Source organism: Heptranchias perlo, chromosome 40 (genome assembly GCF_035084215.1).
Source record: "Heptranchias perlo isolate sHepPer1 chromosome 40, sHepPer1.hap1, whole genome shotgun sequence".
NCBI classification, from domain to species: Eukaryota; Metazoa; Chordata; class Chondrichthyes; order Hexanchiformes; family Hexanchidae; genus Heptranchias; species Heptranchias perlo.
In genome coordinates, this window is record NC_090364.1 from 3,708,552 (window position 1) to 3,728,470 (window position 19,919).

Genomic DNA, 19,919 nt, shown 5'->3' on the forward strand with positions numbered 1-19,919 from the left:
AGGTGGGAGGAGGGTTAGGTGTGGACATGTCCCTCCATTGATGACCCTGGGCTGATCAAATACTAAAACCAATCAGATAATGATTTAACTCCTGGGCTCGATGAGTGCATGTTCTTTTTTTTTTGACAGGGGACACTTAATCAGTTTCCAGATCCCTTTAAGACGGCAACCCGGAAGCGGCTGCCCTGTCTGTTGCGCGCAGGCGCCGCCCGAGTGTGTCAGTTTCATTGTAGCAACAAACAGTGAAGTTTGTGGCGAGTTGCGAGCGGCGCGGCCGCCGCTTCCCGTCCCGTCCCGGGCTATCCCAGGTCATCCCATCCCGGGCTATCCCAGGTCATCCCATCCCGGGCTATCCCAGGTCATCCCATCCCGGGCTATCCCAGGTCATCCCGTCCCGTCCCGGGCTATCCCAGGTCATCCCATCCCATCCCATCCCATCCGATCCCGGGCCAGGCCGGCCACTCGCCCCCAAACACTGGGAAACTCTCAACAAAACGAGCGAATCTTGAGACATTTCCGATCTGTGCGTTTCCCAGGTGAGTGAGTGAGTGAGTGGGAGCCGGGCTCCCCGGGTGTGTTCCGATGGGACAGGGATTTTTACCCCTTTGTGTTTGTGCGGTGCTGTCAGGGGGTTAAAATACAGTGTCTGCACTCGGACTTTCCCCCGCGATATACCCGCCCTCCTTTACTTTGGTTCGTCCGGCCTTTTCGCCACTTCTCATCAAGTCTCTCACACTTTCTCTCTCTCTCTCTCTCTCGCCTTTTTCTCTTTCCTTCCCCCCCCCCCCACCTCTTTTTCTCCCCCCCCCCCACCCCCCACCTCTTTTTCTCCCCCCCCCTCTTTTTCTCCCACCCCCCCTCTTTTTCTCCCACCCCCCCTCTTTTTCTCCCACCCCCCCTCTTTTTCTCCCACCCCCCCTCTTTTTCTCCCACCCCCCCTCTTTTTCTCCCCCCCCCTCTTTTTCTCCCACCCCCCCTCTTTTTCTCCCACCCCCCCTCTTTTTCTCCCACCCCCCCTCTTTTTCTCCCACCCCCCCTCTTTTTCTCCCACCCCCCCTCTTTTTCTCCCACCCCCCCTCCCTCTAGCTGTTTTTGTATTGTTGTCATGCCCTCCATTCCCGACACTCTGATCTCCCACAGCCAGTGACGGCAACAAACCTGCCAAGTTTTGCCAAGACTTGGCTCCTGGGAAGACGCAGGTTTTTTTAAAATCTAGTGTCTCCTAATGGCTGTCTTTAGTACATGTGGCAGACTTATCAGTGGGGGTGGAGTTGGACACTCGGGAAGCTGGTGTCCAAACATCCAATCAAAAACAAAATACTGCGGATGCTGGAAATCTGAAATAAAAACAGAAAATGCTGGAGAAGCTCAGCAAGTCAGGCGGCATCTGTGGAGAAAGAAACAGAGTTAACGTTTCAGGTCGATGACCCTTCGTCAGAACTGGAAGAAGTTGAAGATTAAACAGTTTTTAAGCAAATACAGAGCCGGGGAGAGGAGGGAGGAAAGAACAAAAGGGAAGGTCTCTGAGTTGAGTTGAGGGCAGGAATGATTAAATGACAAAAAGGGGATGATGGTGCAAGGCAAAAGGAGGGTGGTGATGCGTCAGGTTAAGAAACAAAAGGTGGGTCAGGAGTAGCTGTAAATGGCAGCAGCAGAACCATTCCCAGCACTGGCTGTCTGAAAAAGTGGGTGCAGTGGTTCTGATCTGAAGTTATTGAAATCAATGTTGAGTCTGGAAGGTTGTAAAGTGCCTAATGGAAAGATGAGGTGCTGTTCCCCGACCTTCCGTTGAGCTTCATTGGAACAGTGTAAGAGGCCGAGGTGGGAGTGGGAGTGGGACGGGGAATTAAAATGGCGAGTGACCGGCAGGTCAAGGTCATGCTTGCGGACAGAGCGGAGGTGTTCAGCAAAGCGATCGCCCTGTCTGTGTTTGGTCTCCCAATGTAGAGGAGACCGCGTCGTGAGCAGCGAGTATAGTAAATTGAAAGAAGTACAAGTAAATTGCTGTTTCACCTGGAAGGAGTGTTTTGGGGCCCTGGATGTTGGGAAGGGAGGAGGTGAAAGGACAGGTGTTGCATCTCCTGCGTGCTCAATGTAGAGTGGGCTTATTTTACAGACTGTCCAAACAGCCTGTGTGTGTGTGTCTGTGTGTGTTGTCGGTATTGTGTGGGTGTAAAAGATCACATGGCACTATTCAAAGAGGAGCAGTGTCCAGCCAACATTCCTCCCTCAACCACTGCCAGCAAAGGATAGATAACATAGAATTACTTAGAACTTGCAGCACAGAAACAGGCCATTCGGCCCAACGGGTCCGTGCCGGTGTTTATGCTCCACACGAGCCTCCTCCCGCTCTACTTCATCTCACCCTATCAGCATAACCTTCTATTCCTTTCTCCCTCATGTGTTTATTGAGCTTCCCCTTAAATGCATCAATGCTATTCGCCTCAACTACTCCATGTGATAGCGAGTTCCACATTCTCACCGCTCTCTGGCAAAGAGGTTTCTCCTGAAGTCCCTATTTATTGGTAACTATCTTCTATTTATGACCTCTAGTTTTGGTCTCCCCCACAAATGGAAACATCTCTACATCTACCCTATCAAACCCAGCCATAATTTTAAAGACCTCTATCAGGTCACCCCCTCAGCCTTCCCTTTTCTACAGAAAAGAGCCCCAGCCTGTTCAGTCTTTCCTGGTAGCTGTAACTTCTCAGTTCTGGTATCATTCTTGTCAATCTTTTTTGCACCTTTTCCGGTGCCTCTATATAGATTTTGTAAAATGGAGAACAGAACTGTGCACAAATGTGGTTGAGCCACGGTTCTGTACAAGTTTAACATAACTTTTCTGATTTTCAATTCTATTCCTCTAGAAATGAGGAATTTGCATCATTAACTGTTCATTTCACTCAATGTTGTGCTCAAAATGACCATCACATTTCTTGCGTAACAAGAGTAATTGCATTCCAAAGTCATTCGTCGTACGTGAAGTATTTGTTGGTTAGGAACTGGGAGAACTCCCTGTTCTTCCTCTTTAACACGGGCCTGAACAGGCAGACGGGGCCTCGGTTTAACGTCTCATTCGAAGGACGGCACCTCCGACAGCCTAGCGCTCCCTCAGTGCTGCACTGGGAGCGTCAGCCGAGACGGTGGACTCCAGTTCTGGAATGAGACTCGAACACACAACCTTCTGACTTAAAGGCAAGGCTGCTGCCGACTGAGTCACGGCTGACACTGCCATGTTGGTACAGCTCAAATTGTTCTCCCCGCACTCAACTCCAGCTTGGCTGTGGTATCAAAACTCCACAGGACCACCATCTTGGAGGGTAAAAGCAACTGACTAAGTAGAAGAGTGCTGATTGAACCCTTTTAAAAAAAATCTCCAATCTCCCGACACCGTACCTGGTTGGTAAGCGCGCTGCCAAAGGTGGTAAACCGGGTCTGTGCCGAGATAGCTGTTCTCAACCAGACCAGTTAACTCGGCACTAAAATTGGCCTCAGCACCCCTGGGCGAGGCAGGGAAGAAATCAGCTGGATTTCCTGCTCCTCTACACTCTCCAGTGACCTCGGAAAGTGTGTGGGTATTGGATAGAAGGTCAGATCAGGGTCCGGGGGGGGGATATTGTCCCCTCTCTTTGAACGGCCTGGCGGGGGCGGGGGGAAGAAAATTTAGAAGAGGGTGGCATGTTTAAGGGAACTCCCGTTAAAATGGAATGAGGTACACAGTGTTTAATGTGTTATTTTTATTTTTAGCTGCATAATGGGATCACACTCACTCGAGACAGGGATGGCAGAGAATAAACTCAACCAAGAAGAGAGGCACCGCCTAATCTTCCTAAAAAACGAAACTAAACTGGTCATGGAGGCCTTCCTGCAGAAGATACTGGCTCTTGACGAGAGCGCCAAAGTCGGCCATATTGGACGTTACTATCACGACACCAAGAAGTTTGTATCGAAGTGAGTTTTTAATGCGTCGCAAACCCCTTTCTTTGTTTCACTCCGGGCCCTACTCTTGGCCCACTGGCGAGTATGTTTGAATCGGGCGTAATAATAATAATCAAGGCTACCGATTGACAGAAATTTGGTCATAATCATAGAATCAAACAGCACAGAAGGAGGCCATTTGGCCCATCGTGCCTGTGCTGGCTCTTTGAAAGAGCTATCCAATTAGTCCCACTCCCCTGCTCTTTCCCCATAGCCCTGTAAATATTTCCTTTTCCTAATCACATAATGCAAACCTGAATATACTGCCAGTGCTCCCATAATACTTTGATAAAAACATATTACTGTGTCCCTGATAATCTATTGTACATTACATGGTGTAGTCATGATGTGGAGATGCCGGTGATGGACTGGGGTTGACAATTGTAAACAATTTTACAACACCAAGTTATAGTCCAGCAATTTTATTTTAAATTCACAAGCTTTCGGAGGCTTCCTCCTTCGTCACCTGACGAAGGAGGAAGCCTCCGAAAGCTTGTGAATTTAAAATAAAATTGCTGGACTATAACTTGGTGTTGTAAAATTGTTTACATGGTGTAGCACAGTGTATCCTTTGACTCACCTCAAGCAATAATGCACAGTAGATCTATGAGTAAAATATTAAGGAAAGTAAGAAAGCCTGTCATTTCCTTCTGATTTTTCTAACTTTGATTACCTAGCTTTTCCTCAAAGCTGGGGATTTACAGGGAGCTGCCAATCTACAGAAACTTCCCTCAGCAATTAGCCTCTAATTGATCTCAGGATGTGCCTATTCAGACCATTTCCCCACAGGCAGTGCCCTTAAAGGGACAGGCCAGGTTAAACACAGCTCCTTCTTAGCAGCTAAACCATGGTCCAGATTATCCATGAGCACTGCCATGGAGGACCTGCAAGGTTTCGGACATGTCTATCACACAAAAAGAAATCCTAATTCATTTGAGATTTCTCAGGACCGAATCAAAAAATACTTTTACCTCTCTCGACTTATTTCACTGAGTCTCACCATGTCTATCTCCACATCTCTCAGAAACTATCAAACTTCCAGGTGTCAGCCGTAGCTCAGTGTTAGCACTCTCGCCTCTGAGTCAGAAGGTCACACTCCAGAGACTTGAGCACAAAATCTAGGCTGACGCTCCCAGTGCAGTACTGAGGGAGTGCTGCGTTGTTGGAGGTGCCGTCTTTCGAATGAAATGTTAAACCGAGGCCCCGTCTGCCCTCTCAGGTGGATGTAAAAGATCCCACTGCCGCTATTCGAAGATGATCAGGGGAGTTCTTCCGGGGTCCTGGCCAATAATTATTCCTCAACCAACAGATTATCTGGTCGTTATCTCATTGCTGTTTGTGGGATCTTGCTGTGCACAAATTGGCTGCCAAGTTTCCTACATTACAACAGTGACTACACTTCAAAAGTGCTTCATTGGCTGTAAAGTGCTTTGGGACATTCTGAGGTTGTGAAAGATGCCATAGAAATGCAAATTCTTTCTTTCCCCTTTGCTTCATTGTATGCAACATCATGGAGGATCTAGTAGTCCTGTAGAAGGAACGAGGAAGATGATGCCAAAGGGAAGCGATTTTTCAGATTTTGGGTGGAGTGACAAAACATTGCTGTTTCGGCTTTGCTCGTGGCAGAGGGGCAGGCAGCAATGTCCAACCCATAGCCCATTGGCCACTTGTGCCCTGCAAACACTGGCCCTCGATGCCCAGGCAAGTTGGTTCTATTTGCACTAGTTTGTCCTGTCTGAATTTTGTGAGCCCAGAGGCTCAGAAAGGGCTGTTTCTTTTTTTTTAGCACTGTTGCCTCGTTGGTGGATAATTCCCAACTCTTAACAGCAATTGCTGTTGGTGCCAGCAGCTCAGTTGTATGTAAACAAATGGTAGTGTTGATTTATACTTGTGGTTCACAAGACTCCATAATATGCACCCAAGACAAGATGTTCCAGGGATGGGTTTCCCAGACAGGCTGACCGTTCTCCCTCAGAGTCCCAGATTCCCATTTGGAAATGTCACTGTTCCTTTTGATGGTTTTAACCTTGTCATTTTCCTTCCAAGAACTTAATGTATCTGCTCATCTTGAACTGAAATTGAGGCATGTAACTCCCTGTCAGTCTTTGTCATTCCCTCAACTCCTTAACTTCCATGGCCTTTTCTTCAAACTTTTCCAACTCTCTTCACTGCCCCTTCCCTCCTAATAAAAAAAAAGTGAAAACTCTCATCAGGGTCCAATTCCAATTGTTGCCATCTGCTCTCTGGTAATTTGCCCAAAATTCTTGTGTGAGCCGTAACAATCAATATTGACTGGCTGCTCAATTGTTGGAGGCGTTACAGACGAGGCCGATTCTGTCCTCACCCAACATGCACGCCTGTGCACTTTCCAGCTGGGGGTCATTGGCTAACCCGCCCCCAGCCCAGGAGCGCCATTGCTAATTGTAGTTCCATTCCGTCTTTTAGATGAGACATTAAATCGAGGCCCTGTCTGCCCCCTTGGGGACGTAAAAGATCCCATGGCACTATTTCGAAAAGCAGCAGGGGAGTTCACCCTGTAGTCCTGACCAATACTTATCCCTCAACCAACACCTTAAAAAAAAACAACAGATTATCTGGTCATTATCACATTGTTGTTTGTGGGATCTTGCTGTGTGCAAACTGGCTGCCACATTTCCTACGTTACAACAGTGACTACACTTCCAAAAAATACTTCATTGTGTGTAAAGTGCTTTGGGACGTCCTGAGGTCATGAAAGGTGCTATATAAATGCAAGTCCTTTCTTTATTGGTGAGATCTGCCAATTTAGCAAGGACTAGGGATTGAATCTGGGGAGCACTCTTGAGCTGTGTGATTTACCCATGGAGCCGGGTGGGGGGTGCAGCATTGAGCTGTGCTTTAATTCGTGCTTTGTTACCATGTCCATTCTAAAATTTCCTTCTTAAAAAGGACCCCTGAGAGCCAGGATTCCATCCCCACTGTAAAATCGCACGTTCGGAGAAAGTCAAACCAAAAAGCGACTTTGGAACGTGAAGCAGAGGAAAAAAAGAAGAGTCTGAAGCGAAGTGAAGGGATTGAGGATGACGTTGATTGGGATACAACAGACGAGGAAACCTCCCAGGCAGAGGAGAAGCCTGGTTTCAGAACCACTATCAAGAGACTAATAAGACGGCAGAGGAAGAAAACTGATGAGGTCTCTGACAAAATGTCCAGGGATTCCCTGGATGCACTTGAAGATCATGGGTCTGGGAAGAACGCCAATAAAGTTGAATCGAAGGCCAATTCCTTGAAGAGGCCGAAAAATACGAACCCTCTGTTGGCCTGCACGGTTGGTTCAATCGAATCTGTCACCTCCATTGCAAAGGATGATGCCACAGAGGTGAGCAGCAAGCAAAGCTCCAAGAAGAAGAGCAACCACCAGAAATTTTTAAATCTGTTTAGGAAAATGTCGCATGGGAAAAGTGATAGTTCTTCCCCAGGGTCAGAAAAAGACCAGGGGCCATCGCCTTCGTCACCGCGACCCAACACGTTACCCCTGATAGTCCACCATGTGGATGTTGAAGGTGAGTCGTTTGTGCTTCAGGAGCCAGTAGAACCTTGTTGTTGGCTTATTGGGTTCATTTGAAGAACGACATCTCCATCCCTCGGCAACATCATCCGCAAACACGACATCAGGTTCCACGTGTACACTGACCTCCCCACCACCTCCCTCGACCCCTCCACTGATTTGTCACACTGCTTGTCCGACGTCCAGTACTGGATGAGCAAAAATTTCCTTCAACCAAACGTTGGGAAGAGCGCAGCCATTGTCTTTGGGGCCCCGCTGCAGACTCCGTTCCCTGGCCACCGACTCCGTCCTTCTCCCTGGCCAATGTCTGAGGCTAAACCAGACTGTTTGCAACCTCAGCGATCTATTTGACCCTGAGATGAGCTTACGACCACATATCCGCTCCGTCACCAAGACCACCCACTTCCACCTCCGTAACTGCCCGTCTCCTCCCCTGCTTCAGCTCATCTGCTTCTGAAACCCTCATCCATATCTTTGTTACCTCTAGACTTGACTATTCCAATGCTCTCCTGGCCGGCCTCCTATATTCCACCTTCCATAAACTTAAGCTCATCCAAAACTCTGCTGCCCATATCCTAACTTGCACCAAGTCCCATTCTAGAAACGTAGAAAATAGGAGCCATTCGGCCCTTCGAGCCTGCTCCGCCATTCAATATGATCATGGCTGATCCTCTATCTCAATACCACATTCCCGCTCTCTCCCCATACCCCTTGATGCCTTTTGTGTCTAGAAATCTATCTGGCTCCTTCTTAAATATATTCAGTGACTTGGCCTCCACAGCCTTCTGTGGTAGAGAATTCCACAGGTTCACCACCCTCTGAGTGAAGACAGTTCTCCTCATCTCAGTCCTAAATGTCCCACCCCGAATCCTGAGACTGTGACGCCTCTTGCAGCTGTTCTCAAGGTTTCAGTGCACTCTTTTAACTGTCCCCAGGGTCTACAAAACATGAAAACGTAGAATTCTACTCAAAAGTGGCAAAGGAGCTGGATAAATTGGCACAGCAATACTGCGCCCAGACTGGGAATAATCACTTGACCCCAACTGCTGATGGCTTTGACAAGAAGTTGAGCCTCCATGACTCGCTGGAAAGAGGTAAGTGTTCTATGGTGGGGGAGGGGAAGGGGGGCTGGTGGGGGAGGGGGAGGGGAAGGGGGGTTGGTGAGGGTCTGAGAATTCCACCCAAGAAGTGGAATAGAAGATACTCTATGAATAGAGATATGATTTAACATTTTTACAAGTGATGTATATAAATCATTGGCTGGAGGATGGGGGTTACTGGGGTCACTGGAAAGGTCACTTTGCGCCATATTGGCTGGGGGATGGGCAAGGAGGTGAGTAAAAGGATGACGTTGTTTGGGGGACGAAGGGGACTGGTTTGATTGTTCCTATTCAACATTCTCTAAAAAGATGCGGAGGGAATTTAGTTATTTTTCGGGGTAAAATTAGCTCGGGGGGGGGGGTAGGGACTCTGTTCTTGCCCCTCACCACTAAAACATACAAACCCGCCCCCTACCCTTCCCTCCATTCTTGAGTCTGTGGAGCTGGACATCCCATCTAATAGATAGAAGAGAAGCATGATGTAGGCACAGAGGGGGGTGACTGGCTAAATAGGAGCGACTGCAGAAATAACCAGGTTAGTGTTGGTACGATGTTTGCCACCTGACGTCTGTTCTTATTGAATTTCTTTAGAGAACAATAACGTCCCACAGAATGTGATGACTGACAAGGAGAAGATGATTGAGAAGATTGTGGGGCTGCTGCAGGAGCAAGGAGATGGAATCAACAATAAGGTGAGGGGCAGCGATGTGGGCTGATGTCAGGTGCGCCGACCTAAATCCCTCTGGAGAATGTTATCCGTAGCTCCAATCCAAAAGGCCGGCATCCTGGAAGTGACGCTGTTCCAGTTTGCAATGGCTATGAGGCTGCTTTCAGTGTTCAGACTTGTACTGATCTACGCTCACTTATGCAGGGTCTCCTGTTCTCTATGGAAAGCCACCCCACCCCCAAGCAAGGTGAACGAGCCATCGTGTTGAGTTTGGCGCTGTGGGCAGTTCCCTTAAATCCATTCCCAACTTGGATTGGACATCTCAGTCACAAGAAGTAGATTTCCCTTCCCTCCCCATCTCTCCGAAGGTAGTAACTGTTGCCGGGTAACATCCCGAGGCTGCGCCCCCATGCATGTGAGCCTAGAGAATAATTTGCAATTGAGGCATTCCCCCAACTCCCTTTGTGAGATAACCATGGAGCTCCCAGTGTACTTCCCCGAGACAGCACTGACTGTATCTGATATCTGCTCTCTCCCGGCCTGGTGCAATGACTATCCAGTTATCTCACACCACTCTTTTCACCCTGTGTACAGGTTTTGACGGCGACAACCTTACAGCAGCTGTAAATGTGGATCTTATTCACCTGATAGGCAACACGACAGGATTTCTGATCCTGCTGTCTCTTCTAGCCTGCAACCTTCTGTCTCAAACGGAACCCTTTTGTGTCTTTTGTTTTATCAGTTCTGTATTTAATGTTCCTCCTAAGCTCCAATCTATCGCTCGAGGCCCTCTTCCTCCTTCCTGCATCATCACCGCAGTCTACACTTAAAACATTCTTTCCCAGGATCTCAAAGTTGTGAAATTCTCTACCTCTCTCCATCTTCCCCTTCTCTAACAATCTACAGTAGTTTTAAAATTTATACGCTTGGCATCACTTAGCTGTTACTTTCAATTTTATATTGGCCTTAGAGAGGGTGCAGTGCAGATTCACCAGAATCTGGGACAGGCTGGATAGACCAGAGAGTCTATCCTGTCCGTCATTGTTCATATGAATGATACCTGGGGTTAAAACGGTTCAATTATGAGGACAGGTTGCAATTAAGAGGTGATCTAATTGAGGTGTTAAAGATGATTAAAGGACTTGATAGGGTAGATAGAGAGAAACTATTTCCTCTGGTGGGGGGAGTCCAGAACACAGGGGTATAACCTTCAAATTAGAGCCAGGCCGTTCAGGGGTGATGTCAGGAAGCACTTCCTCACACAAAGGGGAGTGGAAATCTGGAACTCTCTTCCCCCAAAAAAGCTGTCGAGGCTGGGGGTCAATTGAAAATTTCAAAACTCAGATTGATAGATTTTTGTTCGGCGAGGGTTACAGAACCAAGGCGAGTAAATGGAGTTAAGATACAGATCAGCAATGATCGAATTGAATGGCGGAACGGGCCCGAGGGGCTGAATGGCCTCCTGCAGTTTCTATATTCCTAACTTGGGCGATGCCCTTCACCTGGTCACTCTCTTCATGAACGTCTGTGCTTACTAGTCGATCTGCATTGTGCACAGGGAGTCAGGATCAGGTGAAGCAAGGTTAGAGGGCAGGGGTTAATTGGGCCAGGGCACGCTAATAATTCAGCCCTATTTTAAAGTCGCACATTCTGCCCTTTATTTTAATATAACACCTCGATTTGATATTTGCAATTAGGTTTGCTATTTAATTGTAATTTGGGAAGCAGAGAAGTAGAGTTGGTTAGAGTCCAGGAGTTTCTCTGAAGTACAGGTTAAGGAGCTGGGCGATGGACAGCTGAGGCAATACAGCCACACCAATGGCAGGAGGGTATAATTACAACGTGACAAGTTAACTTAGGTAATTTCCATTCTAAATAGAATCATACAGCACAGAAGGAGGACCATTTGGCCCACCGTACCAAAGAGCTGGGGAGTGGGCCTAGTGGAGATGTCCAGTTAGCCCCACTCCCCTGCTCTTTCCCCATAGCCCTGCAATTTTTTCCCCTTCAAGTATTTATCCAATTCCCCTTTTGAAAGTTACTATTGAATCTGCTTCCACCGCCGTTTCAGGCAGCGCGTTCCAGTAAAAAAAAAAAATTCTCATTTCTCCTCTGGCTCTTTTGCCAATTACTTTAAATCTGTGTCCTCTGTTTACTGACCCTCCTGCCACTGGAAACAGTTTCTCCCTATCTACTCTACAAAAACCCTTCATCATTTTGAACACCTCTATTAAATCTCCCCTTAACCTTCTCTGCTCTAAGAGCAACCCCAGCTTCTCCAGTCTCTCCACATAACTGAAGTCCCTCATCACTGGTACCATTCTAGTAAATCTCCTCTGCACCCTCTCCAAGGCCTTGACATCCTTCCTAAAGTGCGGTGCCCAGATTTGGACACAGTTCTCCAGCTGGGACCTAACTAGTAATTTATAAAGCTTTAGTATAACTTCCTTGCTTTTGTACTCTATGCCTCTATCAATAAAGCCCAGGATCCCGTATGGTTTTTTAACAGCCTTCTCAACTTGTCCTGCCACCTTCAAAGATTTGAGTACATACACCCCCAGGTCTCTGTTCCTGCACCCCTTTAAAATTGTGCCTTTTAGTTTATATTAAATGTAGACATTATAAAAGGAAAATCTGACCACAAAGGTGGAACAAAGTCAGGAGAGCAGGAAGTAAGGTTTTGCGGACAGGAAGTACATGCAGGTGCAAGCTGTTTGAATGTACATAAAATTCTAAGTTGAAAAAGTGCGTCATGTTAAGCTTGCTCTCTTGCAGATAAAGCAAGATCCTCTGCTCCAGCGTACCATGAGCCGCATGTCGTACAGTAGCTTTACTCAGCTGGTGAAGGTGTTTACGGCCAATATTGAGGAGCAGCACGAGGGCCCCACCACCACCAGCCCTGAGCTGACGAAGATTGCACTGACCATGGAGTTGACGCGGAGGGTGGCCGGGATTAGCAGCCACCCGGTGCAGCAGCTGATGGGCTACAGCATGCAGTACATGGACATGTTTGTCCCCTGGCTGCAGGAGAACGGCGGATGGGTGAGTGCACATCGCCTGCATTTTAAAAAGAAAAAGGACCTTTCTCTCCCAGGGTATTGTCAGCGTCGGAAAGTCACGGCATTGAGATCCTATGGCCTTCAGTACCTCACCTGGTGGAGTGAGAGAAACATAGGAACAGGAGGAGGCCATTCAGCCCATCGAGCCTATTCCGCCATTCATTGAGATCAGGGCTGGTCTGTATCCTAACTCCATTTACTCGCCTTGGCTCTATATCCCTTAATACCCTTGGCTTGCAGAAATCTATCGATCTCAGATTTAAAATGATTAATTGGCCTAGTATCTGCTGCTTTTTGTGGGAGAAATTCCACACTTCTACCACCCTTTGTGTGAAGAAGTGTTTCCTAACTTCTCTCCTGAATGGCCTGGCTCTGATTTTAAGGTTTCGTCCCCTTATCCTAGATTCCCCCACCAGTGGGGGAAAAAAAAATTACTCTCTATGTATCCCATTGGAGGGTGCCTCAGAGAGCCTAGACATTGAGTGTTGGCAGGCTGCCAGACTGTGGAAGGCATCACAGGTGAGCTCTATCTTGTCCTCGCCCAATGTCCACATACTCTCTCATTTTCCCCAGAGCTCACCAGACACTGATCATATGTCAATCTTCTAACATCCCCCCCCCCCCCCCCCCAGTATTCCCCGGGACACAAGACCATTATAATATTTTGTACTACCGGCCAGATTAAGATTGGTTCGCTCTGTTCAGAGAGTGGGATCTTACAAACCGAGAAAACTGCCCATCTCCACCAGGATGGATGTACCAATCTAGAGGCAAAAGTTAAGTTCTCTAGTTCCTACTTTAACAAGAGCGTCTCTTACCAAATCAGATGTCTGGGACTTTATTCTGATGCACTCTGATGTCTGTCTTCATGAGGATCCAGATAGCGTGATGCATTAGACTTGCAACCTTCAAAGTCAGGGTTGTATGTGCTTAGTTGGGCATGTGACAGCCAGTGATATGGGCTTGACTGTATTTAATGGAATTCTTGTTTGTTCTTCTGACAGAAAATGGTGCTACCTCTGGATGACGTGTCTGAACACCAAATAGACTGACTTCTGCCAAGAAAAGGGAGTTACAATAAAACCCAAGCACTCCCAAGGAGGGGCGGAATTGGCTTTTGATTTGGCCTTTTCCTCGAACAAAGAAAAAATACCATCTTTTTTTAATCTAGAAACTATCCAAAGTGCTCAACAGAGCGGCAGCCATTGAACAACAGAGCAGGTTAACGCTGCAGAGAGCATTGTGGGTAGATGAATGCCTTTTCCATCACAAGGAATCTGACTCCCTTTGTGCATCTGGGCGTTATCTCTGACATTATCTACAGAAATACTTGGTAAAATCCATCTATTTTTAATGTTTACTGGCATTACTGTAACAAATAGTTGTACTCTATACGTGTGAATTGGTGATATAGTCTATGCCACCTACATGTGCACTATTTAACGCAGAGAACACTTTCAAAAGAAACTATTTTCCCTTCTGCACCTCTCAAAGAAAGTCCAAAGTTGCCTTACAGCAAATTGCTGCTCTAATAATATAACCTTCTAATTTCTGATTGCAAATAAGTCGTTTTATTAGTATACAAAATCCTAAACTTGTGCCTTAAAGGTTGTCGAGACGATGATACGCCCCTATTTTCAAATCAGCTATTCCACCAAATGATATGATTGAACAGCTAACGCAAGGATAATGCAATTCAGGCTACAAGATGAGAGGGATGGAAGGGCGTGAAGAGAGAAATGTGTTTGACAAAACTGGAGGCATGTAGGAAGTCCACCTCACTCACACCAACAGATTTAATAATTAATGCATTAATTGTCAGAATATTTTGGGTTTGTGGTTCCTAATTTTGGCCATTGATTGATGATGTGTAGCCTGTGTGTGTTCTGTGCATGTGAAGCTTTCTGGCCAAATCGGCTGTAGCTGTAAACATATCATTGGCCCTTTTCTCTTCTTCAGTGCTTAGCTCGATGACCCATTGATCTCCCTTTAATTGTGGCGAATCTTGGCTTGGGCTCAATATCCTCAGTAAAGCAACAACCAAATATTGCACACTTGTAATGGAAAAATAAAGTGGCATTTCCTGGTTCTAGCAGCAGTGTGTAACTGGGTTTGATTAGTAAGTGCCGATGGTCCATGACATGTGCGGACATCGGTGAGTAAATCAAACTAGTGACATTCTGAAAACTGCCTTGTTAAATTGGGTACATGTAGGTGGCATAGACTGTATCACCATTCCGCATCTATTTATTATACACCTGTTACTGTATAAATGTAGAGAAGAAAGGAGAGAATCAGAAGGAGACGTTCGATTTGGTAATGGTGCAGTACATTTAACAGCAGAGGGTGGGGAAGTTTCAGAGCGGACATCTCCCATCTATTCTGAAGCTGGGATGTATCGCTGCTCGCAATGGATGTGTATATTTAGAGATTCTTCTTATTCCTCCATTCTTTCCACAGTATTCCCCCCCCCCCCCCTTGTATATAATTGTGAAAGATTTGGCGTGTGTTTGACAGGAGTAGATTGTATTCCCAATGGGGAAGCATTCATGGAAGTTAATCTCTTGTTTCCTGTCCAATTGGACAAGCTGTAGATCCCACATTGGGGCACTGCTACCCAAACTACTGGCAGAGTTGTGTGTTTACTTGTACAGTTCCCTCTTTTACATGTAATTACAAGAATTAACCTAGAGACAGAGAGAGATGGAACAGTTGGGTGAGCAGTTATCCCAGGCTGATTTTCTGCACTTGCTGTGCAGAGTGTCGTTGGCATGGATTGCTGGCTCTTCCTATAGATTGTGAATGACCAAATAATACCTCTTTGCACATGGCATTATTCCGGTTGCTACAATTTTAATACAGTACAAATATTGAGCCAGAGCAGGACTGACTCCTGGTCTTTCTACGGTTGCTGTTAGTGATCTGTTCTGATCACTGTGGTTACCAGGTTTGTTGGTGTGTTCTACTACACACACATTCTTATGATGTCTTGTATTCTGTTTAGTCTACCAAGATACAATGAATTTATAATCTGCTTTAAACCACTGACAATGTCAGCTTAGACTTTCTGAATATAGTAGACTGGTATTAGTAGTCATTAATTGTGGGCCCGTAGACAAGCCCATGAAAAGTCAAACCAACCTCAGTTCCTTGGTCTTGACCCAAGGTGAAAGGTGGAGACCATTGACTGTCCCTCAGAGACGTCTGGTGGTGGTGAGGGTGACTCCTGCACAAACTATTATCTCCTTGCTGTCAGAATTGGGATCGTGAGGGCTGCACTTTGTCGTTTAACATCTTCACTCGCCCGCCTTTTGTTCAAACAGTTTTGGCATATTCTGGTATTCGACTAATGTTGAGGTGAGTGAGGGTGTCGAAGGCCTGATGTGCAGTCAGCGACTATACTTCTAACCCATTGATTGTGCTTTGATGTGATGTACAATAGTGACTTCTGAGTTATTAATTTAGATAAGGATTGTGGACTTGCTTCTTCTACCTCGGACTCTTGAGTTGATCTGAGCTCAGCTCGAACACGAAAGTGATTGTTTTAGGAACATAGGCATTGCTCGACGTAAATAGAACAAGGTCCACCAGGTGCGCCTTCTACCATCTTGGTAGTCGCATGATACAATGATAATGGATTTATTGACTAATTATAGCAATCAATCTCTATCAATTAGTTTACAAAAAGACCCAGACATGAGGTGAGGAAACCCCCAGTGGTGGAGAGCTTTGGGAACCATAGGCCCAAAGTCACCTCTTCCTCCCGAGCATGCCACACTTACCACATGTCATGGCACAGTTTGCCATTTTTTTTAAGGAGCCTGACATCAACCTTTTTTTTTTAAGAACAATATAATTTCTTGAGTACTTCAGAAGTGTGCCTTATTTATAAAGTTGTTTTAGACTTTAGACTGTCGTAATTTTATTTTAATGGTTTTCGTGGATTCCAGAATTGTGACCGACGCTAAAGAGGGAGTGCGTGGAAACTTCCAATGTGTCATTTGGCCGGTCACTAACATTGGATCAACGGCATCAAAGTAAGGTGGACTTAAAAGTTAGTTTTGAAAAGAACAAGGGCTTGAAACTCCAACACATGTAGTCGTTGGGGAAAAAAAGTCGCTCTGAATTGGGAGGGGCAGTGTCTGCAGTCAGTCATATCTTAAACCCCCCCCCCCCAACCATGTATTGTATTCAGTACGTTCTGATGTCACAAAGTTCCTTGTAACTCTTGCGCTCCAATTTCTACACCCATTGTTCACCTATGTAAAGAACTGCAGCTAGCAAGAACCCCCCTCCCCCTCACCATGTGTCCATAACGAGCCCCTAAACTAGGGCTAAGCAGGTACCAGCTTTCTTTCCACAGACCCACTGCAGCTCCCGTCGGCCTGTGGCAGCTGCTCCTTCTGTGATCGTAGTTAGGTTCTGGATATCTGAGGGATGTCGGGCGCAGCATTCTTTACTCGACTTTTAAGGCGCTCGACAGGTGCTGAGATCTACCCCTTTTCCCCCATCAGCTGGTCAGAGTTGTGTACTGGGGAGCAAGGGAAGAGGTTGCCCTTCCCCTGTGTGGAAATAGTTTGTTTATGTTTTATGCTCCATCCTTTGTCCACGTACAAGTCTGCGACTTTGTGGGGAATCAGAACAAAACTGTATCCGTTAGTAGATCTCCAAAGTGCTTTTGAAGGACTCCATGAACTTTGTCTTTCAGTCTCCTCTTGCTGACACTAAACTGGTCTGTGTTAAGTTAACTGACTTACTAATGTATGAAATCGACGGGCAGGAAAAGACCAGCTGGTCCCAGAAGCCTGCCCCACACAATGATGGCCGGAGCATCATGACTTCTTCCTTCCCTCCCTCCCCCACAGCCCTGCAATCTCCTGGAAGAGGCAGGAAAAAAGAGAAAAAGCCCAGAGCCAATAAAGGGAACAAAATACTCTGGGGAAAATTCCTCTCCCGTCCCCCATCGGGCGATCGACTTAAACCGAGGTGGTCCTAGAGGGACTACAATTGGCCCCCGCACTCTTGGGCTCTGCAGGGGAATCGGTCAGCTGGTCACTATGCAATGACTTCACCCCCGGCTGGAAGGTATGTGTGCTAACGTTGGGTGAGGGCAAGATTGGGCTCATCTGCGACGCCCACACCAGTCGAGTAGCCTACTGACACCTGCTGTCCGGTCTTGCACGTGAGGATGGGGCTTTGGTGAGGTATGGGGTGGAGGGGATAGTTTGTGCACGTGGATCCATATTGCAGTATGACTCGGCACGGAAGTAGGATTTTTTTTTAAAACAAGAGCCATCTTTTTCAGACTCTACAATGATTTTTGACCACTACTGTAAAATCTGGTGTACAAGTTGCTCCATCTTATAAAGCTGCCACATTATTAAATACTGTATAAGTAGCCCCATCTTTATTTGGAGGGCTTTGAATTCTGCACTGAGGTGTGCTGTATGCTTGATTTTAGAGTAAGCATATGTATAAAATGTCTTGTGCATTTAATGCCTATCATAGAAAGGTTACAGCACAGGAGGAGGCCATTCGGCCTATCGAGTCCACGCCAGCTCTATGCAGGAGCATTCTTTGTAAATTGTGAATGTTTTTGTGGTGTTAAAACAATATAATTTTTTTTTAATGAATTCTTAGACTTTTAAGCTGTGAGGCTGCGGGGTGATCCTGGCCTCAGTCCAGGACTCTCTGTGCCATGCTCACTCAACTTTTATGAGCCTGTCCCGTTCAGAATGTTTACAGGAGATGGAGTTGCCAAAAGCATCCTGCTTTATTGTACACATAACGCTGCTGGCCTTGCATCAGCCGAGAATGGTGACAAAGCGATTAGTTCTCAAACGATTATGTCTGACCGTACTTATTTTTTAAATTTTTTTTTGGCTTAGCTGCGTCACTTGGGACGAAACTGATATCGAGAGGGTCCTGGGTTCAATATTCCTGGTCTGCTTTGGGTTAACCAGTCTCAGCCGGGATTGCAGTGAGTCACAGCGACTAACCTCCGGCTCACTGGGGCTGGGGAAGGGAGGGGGGGAATAAATATCAGCCAGGTTTCCCATTCCGTGACTTACGCTGGAAAGTAGAATTAACGCAAGACACTAAATGTGTTGGTGTGTGAGGCACCCCATAGTCGAATGGCCCACTAACACTTGGCCATCTAGGCTCTCGCAAGATAGATACTTGTTGGATAAGGATATCAAGGGATAGGGATCGAAGGTGGGTAAATGGAGTTGAGGTACAGATCAGCCATGATCTGACTGAATGGCAGGAACCAGATCGAGGGGCTGAATGGCCCCCTCCTGTTCCTGTCTTTCCAGAGAATGGCCGCTGTGGCAAAGGTACCGGAGGGCTGCCTGTGCCCCTGGACCCATCAACCCACCTCCCCCCAGCATGAGTCAGCCCTTCAGGAGATTAAGGGAACAAAAGGCATAGAAAATCTGGGCAAGGGATAATGGAAAGTTTTGTGCTGTGAATTTGTGTAACTATGATTATATTAATTGTCTATCTTTGCTTGCCTGTTGCTACCCAGGAACTAACATGTACACATTGATTATATTTACCGGCAATGTGTAAAGATTTTTAATGTTTTTGCAAGAGGAGGGGGGTTTGTATGAATTTAACTTGTTTGATGCTCAGCTTTAATAAGAACCTTTAAATAATATCTGTACAAAATGTTGTGCAAATAAATTTGAATCTGCCTTTCTAATAAGGTGTGATGATAAATTGTGTGTTTTTCAACATGAAAGTCGGACATGGTTATGGATCGCCCCACATTCTTGGACCTAACTCTGGAATTTCCTCCCTTAAGACGCTCCTTAAAATCTACCTCTTTGACCAAGCTTTTGGTCACCTGTCCTAATATCTCCTTATTTGGCTCGGTGTGAAATTTTGTTGACGCTCCGGTGAAGCGCCTTGGGATGTTTTACTATGTTAAAGGCGCTATATAAATGCAAGTTCTTGGCCTGAGCAGAGCTATTCCAGCGTGGCAATAGAAGGCTGCTCACCACCACCTTCTCGAGGGCAATTAGGGACGGGCAATAAATGCCGGCCTTGCCAGCGACGCCCACATCCCATGAACGAATAAAAAAAAAATCATGAGTCATTGTTTCAAATAAATGAATCATGAAATTGGGTCACAGAGGATGGTCTGCGACCACTTCTGGGTTCCCCCTTAGTTTTCTGGACATCAGCAACCACCCTGGTCAAACCCACTCTAGAGACGGACGGACGTGGGGAGGGTGGGTTTCCTGGTTAGATTGCTTCATCTTGTTTTACACTTCCCCTCTTGAGTAGGTAACTGATGATAGTGGGCCACACTTCCTGCTCATGATGTCACTTCAGGGTTAAGAAATAAAGAAAAACTTGCATTTATATAGCGCCTTTCACGACCTTGGGACATCCCAAAGCACTTTACAGCCAATTAAGTATTTTTGAAGTGCAGTTACGGTTGTAGGAAACGTGGCAGCAAATTTGCACACAGCAAGGTCCCACAAACAGCAATGTGACAATGACCAGATAAACTGTTTTTAGGTGTTGGTTGAGGGGTAAATATCGGCCAGGACGCACTC

General features: G+C 46.4%; 1 protein-coding gene across 1 annotated transcript; it reads left to right on the plus strand.

Moving 5' to 3' along the window:
• Positions 1 to 248: 248 nt before the first annotated feature.
• Positions 249 to 19,045, plus strand: bcl2l12 (BCL2 like 12). Its single transcript, XM_067974362.1, has 7 exons — positions 249 to 536; positions 3,748 to 3,951; positions 6,907 to 7,520; positions 8,461 to 8,619; positions 9,217 to 9,317; positions 12,068 to 12,334; positions 13,356 to 19,045. The coding sequence occupies exons 2-7, from the start codon at positions 3,755 to 3,757 to the stop codon at positions 13,401 to 13,403; spliced, it is 1,386 nt and encodes a 461-aa protein (XP_067830463.1). The 5' UTR covers positions 249 to 536; positions 3,748 to 3,754; the 3' UTR covers positions 13,404 to 19,045.
• Positions 19,046 to 19,919: the final 874 nt, after the last annotated feature.